The 12,381-nt window shown below is 36.9% G+C and overlaps 1 protein-coding gene across 1 annotated transcript; it reads left to right on the forward strand.

Annotated features, from left to right (window-relative positions):
* The first annotated feature begins 321 nt into the window (after positions 1–321).
* LOC126774929 (putative ribosome-binding factor A, mitochondrial) lies at positions 322–11,293 on the forward strand. The gene is made up of 6 exons (XM_050496586.1): positions 322–540; positions 639–840; positions 1,096–1,264; positions 1,525–1,664; positions 5,210–5,473; positions 11,061–11,293. Exons 1-6 carry the CDS (start codon positions 446–448, stop codon positions 11,229–11,231), a joined length of 1,041 nt encoding a protein of 346 aa, XP_050352543.1. The 5' UTR covers positions 322–445; the 3' UTR covers positions 11,232–11,293.
* The last annotated feature ends 1,088 nt before the right edge of the window (positions 11,294–12,381 follow it).

Here is a 12,381-nt window from a genome sequence, read left to right on the forward strand (position 1 = left end):
AGATAGAGAGAGATATACATCTATACCCTCTGTATACCGCGGTAGTATGTACTAATAGTTGTAACGACAAATATGCATGGAAACATTGCATTCAGCGTGTAATATCATGAACGCTGTTAAAAATCCTTCACGATCACAAATTTTTGTGTAAAAATTATAGTATAGGTATAAATAAATATAGTGTATGTAATACTGTAATACCTTTGCTTTTACCAAGAAGACAGATTAAAGAAATACTTAAAGTTAAACTATGACAATTGACAAATGACAATTACACCTGATGGTATTAAAATATAAACACAACGTTTATATTTATAAATTATAATATTGCAGTACTATAATGTTATAATTATTTTCGTGCAAATGATGTAACATCATTTTATAACCATATTTTGACAACAAAGTTGTATAATATATTGTTTTCATTGATTTAAATATTATAATCATGTTACGCCGGTTTTATCACTGCTCATGTGTTCTAAATAATAATAAAAAACAAGGAATAAAACTTTGTAAAATGCTTAATCCGAAAAGTAAAAAGTAATCATTTTTTTTTAGTTTAATGTACTTTGAATTATAAATTTAAAAAATGTAAATAGTAACTTCAACTGAGGTTATGTTTAATTTTTTATTTATAGACAATGGTATCCAGTACAAACAATGGAAGAAAGTGGAATGCCAACTATTAAAAGTTTGACTAAAATAAAATATGAACCAGGAAAGCGTGGTGTTCGTAGAGTAGCCATGCTTAATAAACTTTTCATGAAAAGCATCACAGATCTAATGTCAACTGGGACTGTAGCAATGAAAGTGGTTGGACGTGGAATAGAAATATCAAAGGTAATAATTTTTTTTTTAATTCATTTTAATCCATAATTCTGTTTATATTTCTAACGATAAGATAAACTTGTTAACATGCAAAAAATCCTTTTTGAAGCTAAATTACTCACCACATAACAGAACATAAATATGTTCTTATTTTAATTTTTTAAACTAATTGTATTATGAACTTTTAAATGTCGGTAGTTTTGTATTATTTACTTTCATATGTTTAGTAATTTACTTATTATGTAAAATGTTAAAATTAATTTGTAGGTTAAAATAACACCAGATTTTAAAACAGTCAATGTATGTTGGGTGTGCAAGGGCAATTCAACTGATGAAGAGACAGAAATTCTTCTTAATTCAATTGCAGGGCCACTGCGACATGAATTGTCCACACTCCGGCTTATGGGAGAAGTGCCTTATATTGTTTTTGTTAAGGGTTTGTATCATTATATATCTTTTTTTATAAAATACATACATAGAATATTATCATATTGTAGGAATTTATCGTGTGCAAGATATGGCATTAAAAACAAAAATGAACTAATTGCCAAATAAGTATAGTTATTTTGAAAAATAAGAGTATTTACTGTGTGTTATGTAGATAAATATTATAATAGCGATTATCATAGGCAGTTAGTTTATTAACCACTAAACTATATAAATATTTGAAGAAAGTAATTTAGAGTATTATTTTAGACAAACAAGAAGCACAGTTAGTTGATCTTGATCGTCGTTTATCGGAGGCTGACTATGGTGACGACTACACACCCACTGAAATAGGCCATTTGATGAAATCAGAATTTACTCTGTCAACAAAACTATCGCCTGAAATGAAGGTAGGTAAAATTTAACAATTCATTTTATTTTATTTCATTGATCACTCTGATCTATTGTGTTCTGTATTCATTGCATCTTAAATATTCAAAGCAAGTACTTTATTTTCTGGTGGTAGGATGTTAAACATCCGCCTGGCTTCTTACCACCGTACGCATGGTGAAAAACTCGTGAAGTGGCTTGCAGCCGCGTTTCGAGGTCAGCCAGCGTACAGCCAGTGCCCGAGCGAGTATTGCCGTGATTGGTGTTTGTCCAATGGAGACGGCTGTTGAAGCAATGCCGGAAGAAATTGTATTGAGCTGCCGGACAGGGAGACCCGAAGAAACGGCTGTTCCGCTGGCCGCCCGTGGCATAGTACAGGGGCCCGAGCGTGCCTAACCAGCTCGCGAGGCTGCCCCACCAGGCCACGCATAATCTCGGGGTGGACCGTCGTGCCGGTTGGTGACCGGAGGGTCCCGGCGGCCACTTCCGGGGGGGTTCGGGGGCCCTTCCGTACGGCGGGTCAGTGTATTTTTCCTTTTGACAACCACTTGGGGTAACACGCCTCCACACTTTGTCCATCCCTATCGTGGCAATACATTGCTCGCTTCACGTCTCTGCCATATTTTTTTCCCAAATGGTAGCGCAACAAAACAGAAATAACGGTCGTACAGCGGTGCACACCCCCACCATACCCTCGCTGTTTGAGGTCGAGTTCTCTAACATCCGTGGACTCCACGCTAACCTCAACGCTTACCACCACCATCTCGAGACAGCACGGCCAGCAATGTTGTTTCTCACGGAGACACAAATACTCCGTCCTGCCGATACCAACTACCTTAATTATCCCGGCTACACGCTTGAAGAATCCTTCAAAGCGAAAGCCGGAGTATGCTTGTTCGTCAGGACGGATGTTTGCTATCACCGACTGCGCTGCTTGGAGGACCCCTCCTTCTCCATGTTGGTGGTACGTGTGGAGCTGGTTCATCAGAGTCGAGTCTACGTGTGCCTCTACAGATCCCACAATGGTGACTTGGAGACAAGCCGATTATTTGACTAAGATGGTCAAATAAACGGCTGCTGATTGCAAGAGCAATTTCCTCAGGCGGAATTGGTGTTTTTGGGGGATTTTAATGCTCACCACGAATCATGGTTGAAATCCCTCAAAACTGACCATGCTGGAAGGACTGCTTATGCTTTTGCTCTCACACATGACGACCCAACTGGTTGATCAGCCCACCAGGATCCCAGACATTGATAGGCAAGCACCTTCTCTACTGGACCTTCTGCTGACTTCTCACCCGGTGGAATATCAGGTTGTGGTTCAGGCTCCTCTTGGCTCTTCGGATCACAGCCTTATATCTACCAGAGTGCCACAGGCCAAGCTACCGCCGCTAGCGGTATGCAAACGTCGCGTTTGGCACTATAAGTCGGCAGATTGGGACGGTATGCGCGATTACTATGCGTCTGTCCCTTGGAAGGAACGTTGCTTCAGTGGGAATGACCCAACAGCTAGTGCCGCTGCTGTTGCTGGCGAGATCATGTTGGGAATGGAATACTACATTCCTAGCTCAGATCTCGTCAGTAGGGGTACGCGTAACCGTTGGTTAACTCGTGAATGTACGGATGCTGTATCAAGCAGGTGGCATATCGCAAGTGGATCAACGGCTGCATTAGCGGGGCACCTAACATTGACTCACTGAAAGCAAACTACAATAAAAATTCCAAGTCCTGTAGAAAGGCATACACGAGAGCGGATGCATAGCGTGTTGTACAGATTGGTCATGACCTTGTTTCGCATCCTAGGGGCTCCCGTAGCTTCTGGCGTCTGACTAAGTCCGTGCAAAACAATTTCTGCCAACCTTCGCTGCCACCGCTCAGAAATCCGGACGGATCGCTAGCTCACAGTCCGCAAGAGCAAGCTGAGCTCCTGGCTAAACTCTTTGCCGATAATTCCGTCATCGATGATTGTAGTGCGCTGCCATCTACAATACCTTCATGTGGCCATACGATACCTGACATCAAAATCAGGCAACGTGATGTGCGTGCGGAGCTGCAATCACTTGATGTACGGAAAGCCGATGGAATACCAGCCATAGTGCTGAAGAAGTGCGCAGCGGAGCTGTCTCCTGTGTTAACGCGCCTGTTCCAACTTTCTCTCTCTTCGGGATGTGTGCCGGAGGCTTGGAGAAGAGCTAATGTGCAAGCGGTTCCCAAAAAAGGGGATCGGTCTGACCCGGCAAATTATCGGCCAATAGCTATCACCTCAGTACTTTGTAAGGTGATGGAACGGATTTTAAACAACCAACTGATCCATTACCTAGAAGATCACTAATCACTAGTCTAATTAATGATCGTCAGTACGGGTTTCGACCAAAACGGTCCACAGGTGACCTTCTAACGTACGTAACACACCTCTGGGGAGAAGCTATCGACAAGCATGGAGAATCGTTGGCTGTCAGCCTCGATATCGCCAAGGCTTTCGACAGGGTCTGGCACAGAAGTCTTCTCTCCAAGCTGCCGGCATATGGTCTGCCTGCTCAGCTATGCACCTGGATTGCCAGCTTCCTACACAAGCGCAGCCTTCGTGTTTTAGTTGATGGTTGCGCTTCACAATTCTATGTAGTGAATGCTGTGGTCCCCCAGGGATCTGTGCTATCTCCCACACTCTTTCTTTTGCATATCAATGATATGCTCTCTCTTGGGAACATACATTGCTATGCAGACGATAGTACAGTGCATGGTGGATACCACGCACGCGCAGTGGCTGGGCGAGCGGAAATTGAGGAGAGGCGGAAGGATCTTGTCATTGAACTCGATAGGACATTAGAGCTCATCGCCAAATGGAGCTCTGATAATCTTGTTGAGTTTAATGCCAAGAAAACACAGGTATGCGCTCTCACAGCGAAAAAGTCAGCATTTTCCCCTCTTCCCTCCCTCTGTGGTACTCCGCTGGTGATACAAAGCAAAATCGTCATGCTGGGGATTGACGTTCGCGGCGACCTTAGTCCAAGGGATTACATCGAGGCTTTTATAAAAACAGCTTCACGGAAACTCGGAGTTCTGAACAAGGTGCGGCGTTTTTTCACGCCACAACAACTGTGCCTGCTGTAAAAAACACAGGTACGGTCTTGCGTGGAATATTGCTCGCACCTTTGGGATGGCTCCGCTAAGTACCTATTGGAGGCCTTGGACCGGTTGCAGCGACGTGCCGTACGCATTATTGGCGACGTAAAGGTCACAAACACCCTTGAACCTTTACAATTGCGTCGTGAGATAGCAGCACTGAGTGCTTTCTATTCGCGATAGAGCGTTTGGACTCTACTACAACTTACCATCAGGTGGAGTAGAGTCATTTGCCCTCCCGGCGAATATAAAAAAAAAATATATATATATTTAAAGATATTTTTTTTTATTAAGTGTTTTATTGTTTATTGTCTTCGCACAATAACTATTTTTAATATTTGTTGAAGTTTGTATGAAACACACAGTATTTTATCTACAATGTCTTATTATTATTTGGTGTATATGAATATTTGGTGTATTTGACATCTTTTATTACTTTTAGGCAAAAATAAAACAATTGGAAGAAGAGCAACCGATAATAGAAGAAATAATTCCTGAAATGACTCATAATGTGTTCGGATTAGACCACGCTAAGATTATGAACAGGCTATTAGCTGCTAGAAAGAAGACGAGGGATGCTTGGAGTAGTCTTCAAGATGACTCCCCAGTTATAAGTTATCAAGCAAGTAACAGTAAGGGCGCAAGTGAAGACATCGATTTTGGCAAGCAAAAGAAAGAACTTGCTGAATTCTTACTAAAAAGACAGGTATGTAAATTATTCTAATTAATTGAACTTTATAGGTTGCTTAAATTAAGAATTATTTCATAACTATGCTTGTGAGTTTGTCATATTCAATTTGATTCAACAGTTATGAGACTCTGGTCTAGTGGCAAGTTTTAAGCCTTGAAATTCTGGCTTGAAAGCTGTCGGTCCTGCACCTTAACTCTTACCGGTGGTGCCGGATTTCCCGTCCCATCGTATTATGAGAGTGAGAGAAAAGAGAGTGGTATTTTGCGTTTGCGCATAGACCTGTTCGCTGTAGTACACGAATATTGGTAGTCTTGAGAAATAGGTCAGAAAACATCACCAATGAGTCAATGGTTCATAATTATGTTTTGTAAATAGCGTTTGTAAATTTTCGATTTAAGTATATCTTTTGAAATTAATGAACTTCGACACCGATGGATTCATTATCATGCAATTTGTAGCATATATTTATTTCCTTATAGAAGAGATTTTTACAGTATTTACTATTTGCTTGATTATAACTCGCCGCTAAATGGCGCTTTAGACTATCAACTACCTAACCGATCGCCATGACCATTGGGTATATAAGTTTAAAGATATGTATGTTATATATATATATATATATATATGTGTGCCCAGGTCTTAAACTGATCACTTCATAATGTGGCAGATTCATTTCATAAAATGGTTGTATTTCATATATATATATGTACACATTCTTTTATAAATGTTATTTGATTAGCTCGCGTTAAATCGCATAACTCAAGTGTGTGAACGTAAGCCTCATAAGAAGTAAATAATACTAAGAAGATACATACAGCTACTTTTAAAGCAGCTTATAGTATTTCAGTATTAGTTGTACAGAAAATATAATTATATGTTAAATGATTTGTTCTTGATAAAGAGTACATACTTAAATATTTTTGATTCAATTTTAGTGTATACCTACTAGGCAGTTTTAAGAATAAGTTTTAATTAAAATACATTTTTTTGCGTTAATATGTTACTACTTGGCGGTAGGGCCTTGTGGAAGCCCGTCTAGGTTAGGTACGTAGTTTTATTGTGTTCCGATATGAACGGTGAGTAAGCCATTGTAACTACAGGCACAATGGACATACCATCATAGTATAATTGGGAAGGCGGCTAGATTGGCATTGGTGATTTATGTTATATAATATTTATGGGCAGTGGTAACCACTTGGCATTTGCCCGTTCGATTTCCGTTAGTAAACACAAAACAGAAAATACTTTATTTTGCAAATGATAAATGCCGTGATAAGTAAATATTTATATAGGATGTCCAAAAGAATCGATAATATTAAAGGCGCTGATAGATCATTTCATATGTTGAAACTAGAGAAATGCAATTCAATCGTTAGTCTTTGGGACAATGTATAATGTAATTTCATAATTGTTACCAAGTTATAATCTAAAACTTCACAATAAAAATGTTTCTTAAGTTTCAAATTCATATGAATGTGACGTGAAACTAAAAGGAACAACTTCATCGGCTCGTAACTCGAAACTGAAACGCGATTGACGACGTAAACAATTATGACGATGAATAACAATTCGTTAAATATAGTAACCGCGTGAAATGTACTGCTAATTTACGGATAGCGAAGCGGGCGGATAACAGCTCGTATCTCTATATAATCGTTAGTGCGTCTCTTATCATATAATTACTAAACGACTTCTGTGTTTAGGGTATATGTCCAACATACAGAGAGACGCGATATCTGTTAGGCGTCGTTATTAAGAAACTATATCTATAGAACGAAATGATACTAAATTTCGCACTAAACTAACAGCTGTGGGCACTTGTGATAATTTAGTGCCAAAAAATTAAATTACAACAATCTGTATTTACCGGGAATTGTAATGACTTACGGTGCCGAAACATGGACACTTACCGTAGGACTGGTCCACCAATTTAGGGTTGCTCAGCGAGCAATGGAACGCGCGATGCTTTGGGTTTCTCTGGCAGATAGAATCTGAAATGAGGACATTCGCCAGAGAACTAAAGTCACCGACATCGCGCTTAGAATTAGCTCGCTGAAGTGGAAGTGGGCTGGTCATGTCTCCAGGCGCATTGATGGCCGATGGAGCCGACACGTGTTGGAGTGGAGACCACGCTTAGGCAAACGTAGTGTAGGACGCCCTGTGACAAGATGGGCCGACGATTTAAAAAAGGTGGCAGTTTCGGGATGGATGCGGACTGCCCAAGATCGGGATGGTTGGCGTTCTATGGGGGAGGCTTTCGTCCAGCAGTGGACGGCAAAAGGCTGAAAAAAAAAATCTGTATTTATAGAATAGAATAGGAAGGCGGACGAGCATATGGGCCTGATGGTAAGTGGTCACCAACGCCCTTAGAGATTGGCATTGTAAGAAATGACAACCATCGCTTACACAGCCAGTCCGCCACCAACCTTTGGAACTAAGATTTTATGTCCCTTCTGCCTGTAATTACACTGGCCCACTCACCCTTCAAACTGGAACACAACAATATCAAGTACTGCTGTTTTGTGGTAGGATATCTTATGAATGGGTGGTACCTACCCAGACGAGCTTGCACAAAGCCCTACCATACTGTATTTGAATCGAGTAGCGCAGTGTTCGGGCTACTTGCTACTATAATATTAGTCGATATTGAATTTACTGACAAAAAGTGTAAATGACAGAAAGTGTATGTCGATGCGTTTATTGTAAATGCCTAGACCGTAGAGCAGTGATTATCAACCCTTTTTTGTTTCGGCACACTTAACGATTTCAAAATTTGGCGGATTACACAAAGAAAAATATAAGTTTAATTTACTTACCTATACACACTGCGTAAAGTACATTACGAAACCAATCAAATTTTATGGATTTAAATATCTGATGAATGTATGTAATGTAAATAATATTAACATAATCATGTCTAAAATTTGGCAGCACACTTAGAATTTCGCGGCACACAAAAGTGCCGCGGCACAGTGGTTGAGAATCACAGCTCAAGAGTATTTAAAAAAAAAGTTAGAAAAATTGTTGTTTGACATTAAAATCGATATCTCAGCTAAACTTAAAATGCATATTTCAACATTTACAAACTACATAGCTGTATTATATACAGCGTAATTATATCTGAGTCAGTTTCTTGTTTGTGTATTTATTTTAATGTTTACATATAATTCTTTGTGATTATCAAAGTTTATTGCACTATTGGTCCTCGAACATAACGACTGACTACACTCTGTTTACGCTCTCGATACATAGTTATTTTAATGGAAAATTTATCAGCTGACTGATAAATCGAAGGCCGTACAATTAAATAAATATTATAGTAGTTAGAGTTTATTAAAATATATCGTTTATTTTGCTAATATAAATGTATGTTTGGGTGTTTGTTTGACATTGTTAGGTACTTACGCTTAAAATGCTGAACGGAATTGAATGGTACCTAGGTAGACCTTTATATATTATCACTACATATTTTAAAACAAAGCCCCCCGCCGCGTCTGTCTGTGTGATCGCGATAAACTCAAAAATTCCCAAACGGTTATTTCATACGATTTACACTATCCATTAGTGTATGTAGTGTATTAGTGTATCATATATCCATTATGAGTAATACATGCGGAAAGTTTAGGTGTATAATTTATTAATGTTTTGTATGTTGAAGATGTCGAAGAAAGTCATGAGCTTTACCAACTCAGAGCTTTATTGACGCGTGGCGCGTAAACCACTAGAGTTATATGTTTTACCATATAACGTTCTATGTAGACCCTTATTCTGTCCGTGCGAAGCCGAGACGAATAGCTGATATATTATATACCTAGGTTTAACTTTTATTTCGTTTTTGAACTTATAAAAATAATAGTGTGAGGTAAATTCTCAGCTGGCCATATGCCTTAAGATAGATAGGCAGAGACCTGATCTCGCTCTATACTCACGATTACTTCCTTTATAGCCAAACACAAATTATGTAACAAATAAAGCCCGTGATAAATTAGTGGCGCTTAAGGCGTGATTCTAACATATTCGATTGAGATCAAAATATCAGATTGTGTTTAACCTACCAGGCTATTTCGGTTCTTAGACAATAAAATAATTTTTAATTTTCACTAAACGAAACTGTAAGTAAAGATTATTCGATTGATTCGTTAAATTTTATTATGTAGATTTTTTGGTTAATTTGTCGTTAAGATTTTGCCGTTCGTTTAATACTGTTTTGGCTAAATTGTAGCTCAACGTAGTCTACGTTGAGCTACAATTTAGTTACGAGAAACAGACGGCGTCCAATTTTTATACTCATTCATAACTTTTATGGCTATAAAGGAGGTTATTGTACGCATTCGTTACTTTGAATTTATGTGAACTGTTCGTACAATAGAAACAATTTTTAAATTTAATTACATCAAAATTTTCATATTATACTAATTTAAAATAAAAGAAAAATTTAACTAAAAGCACCAAAATAAAAGAAATATTTGTTATACATGTACCTACTTAGTTCATGTTATGGAATTTTTAACATAATATTTCTTATGCACTAAAAGTATGTAATTAATATATGACAGCCTCTTTAGCTCACCAATGCGTTAAAAACAAAATATAGGACTCTGAATATGGAGTTTTTATCAGAAATAAGAAACACCTCGAAACCGAAATTTAATGAAAGAATTAAGCAATAGTCTGATGGCTCTTAAGTTTTCGTTGATGTTTGAAATCGTGAAGTGTATAGAAAGTTCAAACAAAATATAACTACCGAACAACCCATATAAGATGTGGCATTTAAATTAGTGCACAAAATGTCCTTTAAAAGTCAAAAGGATGATGATGGATGGATGGATGATCCACGTGATTCAAAATACATGTAATATATTTATTTGGGCAGACACAAAACGATTGTTTGCCCTCCGTGCCTTCAAGTAGAGGTTGTGCCAAAATTATATTTATTTCAAGTTCAAATAGATAATGATATTAAAAAAAACCATTTTATTTTCATAAGTATTCATCTTAAATGCCGAGAAAAATTGTGGTTTTTCGATAAAAATATTGATCTTATTCCATAAAGTGTTTATCTAAAACTACCATTTTAAGATAAAATGAGTCCATTTCGCTAAAGTACATTTGCTTCAATATTATCAAGTGACTCACTCACTTTACCTTAATGATTGATTCTAAGAAATGTAACAATCAAAATAAAAAAATAAATACTAATCACATTTCGACTAAATGGAGCTTAACTCGGAACGGTCGGAACGGTATGACTCTCCTTAATGTGCAAATAATGTTATCTTTCTAGGGTTAAAATGGAAGATGGAAATGACTAATGCATATTTTGAATTTTATGCCTTGTTGGTATTAGGTTGGTAGATTTTGATGTCATGGTTTTAAATTTCAGTAGCAAAAAGAATGTAGACACTTGGCAGTGTTTACACTCTCGTGTCTTGAAAGGATCGTAAGCTTTGGTCCTGCTCCTCCCTCGGATTGCCGTCTCATCGGATTATGAGAACGAAGGGAACCTGAGTTTACGCGTAATGTGCATTACTTGCGAAATTGCATCAGAGAACATAATCATTTTGAAATTGAGAAATGTTATTAATGCGATATTTTTTTTTAGATTTTACAAAACAAGATACAGAAAAGGTTGCGAGAAGATCGTAATAGTTTGAACGTGATAACACCCGAACAAGAAGTAGAAGAGGAACAGACTTATGAAGAAGATTATGGCGAAGATGTAGACGATCCTTTCTGTTACGATGAAAAATACGATTCGCAAAATAGACGTTGATATTGTATAGTTCAATTTATTGTTATATTAGTTGTAAATAAAATTACTTAATAGACAATGAACGAATTTATTTTATTTCATTAATTACTATTTGTTAAATAAATACTATTTGTCAGAGTACTTTACCTAAATAGGCTATTAGATGATACGAGCACTTTTGTATCATCGTAACGTAAAGCTAACATAGTAACCTATGCTAGTTTTAAGATTCTATTCTGAAAAACCGGCAAAAATTCGCTATTTATTCTTTTGTTTCTAATTAATACAGGTATAATCATTTATTATACTTAAATTTATAACCTATAAAATCAACGAAATAAAACGAAATACTTCATGTATTGTTGTCATATATTTAATCTTATATTGTATAAGATGCCTTGTCATTTAATCATTCGTTAACATAAGCTTTAAATTGATAAAGTGGTCAATATTAAAGTACCATCAGGTTTTTATTGTAGAAACATATACCTCAGGATGTATCGACTTTGCGTAGTTGGAAACTTGGCGTTTTAACTCAATCGTATTTATTTTATAGTATAATAATATAATATAAGTAGATATGTATTAAATTATGGTTTATTTTTATTCTATAAATTTAAATTTGATTTTTTTTTTAAATTAGAAGTAAACGAAACTTTAATAATCCTTACTAATATTATAACTAGGAAAGTGACTTTATTTGTTTGTTACGCTTTCAAGTCTATACTCAAACGATAATAATGAAATTTTTCATACTCGTTCTCGGGGGTTCAGAAAAGGACATAGAGTGCGTAACTACTCCCGTCCCCCTCACTCGCAGACTGAAACTAGTAGGCACCTAATTATATTTGCAGTAACACGTCATAAATGAAATGACGTGATGTCGAAAACTGTTTTTTTTATCAATATTATACTTATCGGTTTAAATAAAAAATATCCGATCAGACTTTTCACACTATAATAATTAATTTACTGCAATAGAAGAAAAAAGAACGGGAAATACAGAGGAAAAAATAACTGGTGAAGATGACGATCTTATTGTTAAAACAGCAACGTCTGCCAGACTACTATTGGGCAGAGTAAAACACATAACAAAAATGTATGCGGCTAGACGATGTACAGATGTTAATCAATTTAAAAAAAAGTAAAAAATTTCAATTTTTATAATTGA

Source organism: Nymphalis io, chromosome 17, assembly GCF_905147045.1.
Source record: "Nymphalis io chromosome 17, ilAglIoxx1.1, whole genome shotgun sequence".
Classification (NCBI taxonomy): domain Eukaryota; kingdom Metazoa; phylum Arthropoda; class Insecta; order Lepidoptera; family Nymphalidae; genus Nymphalis; species Nymphalis io.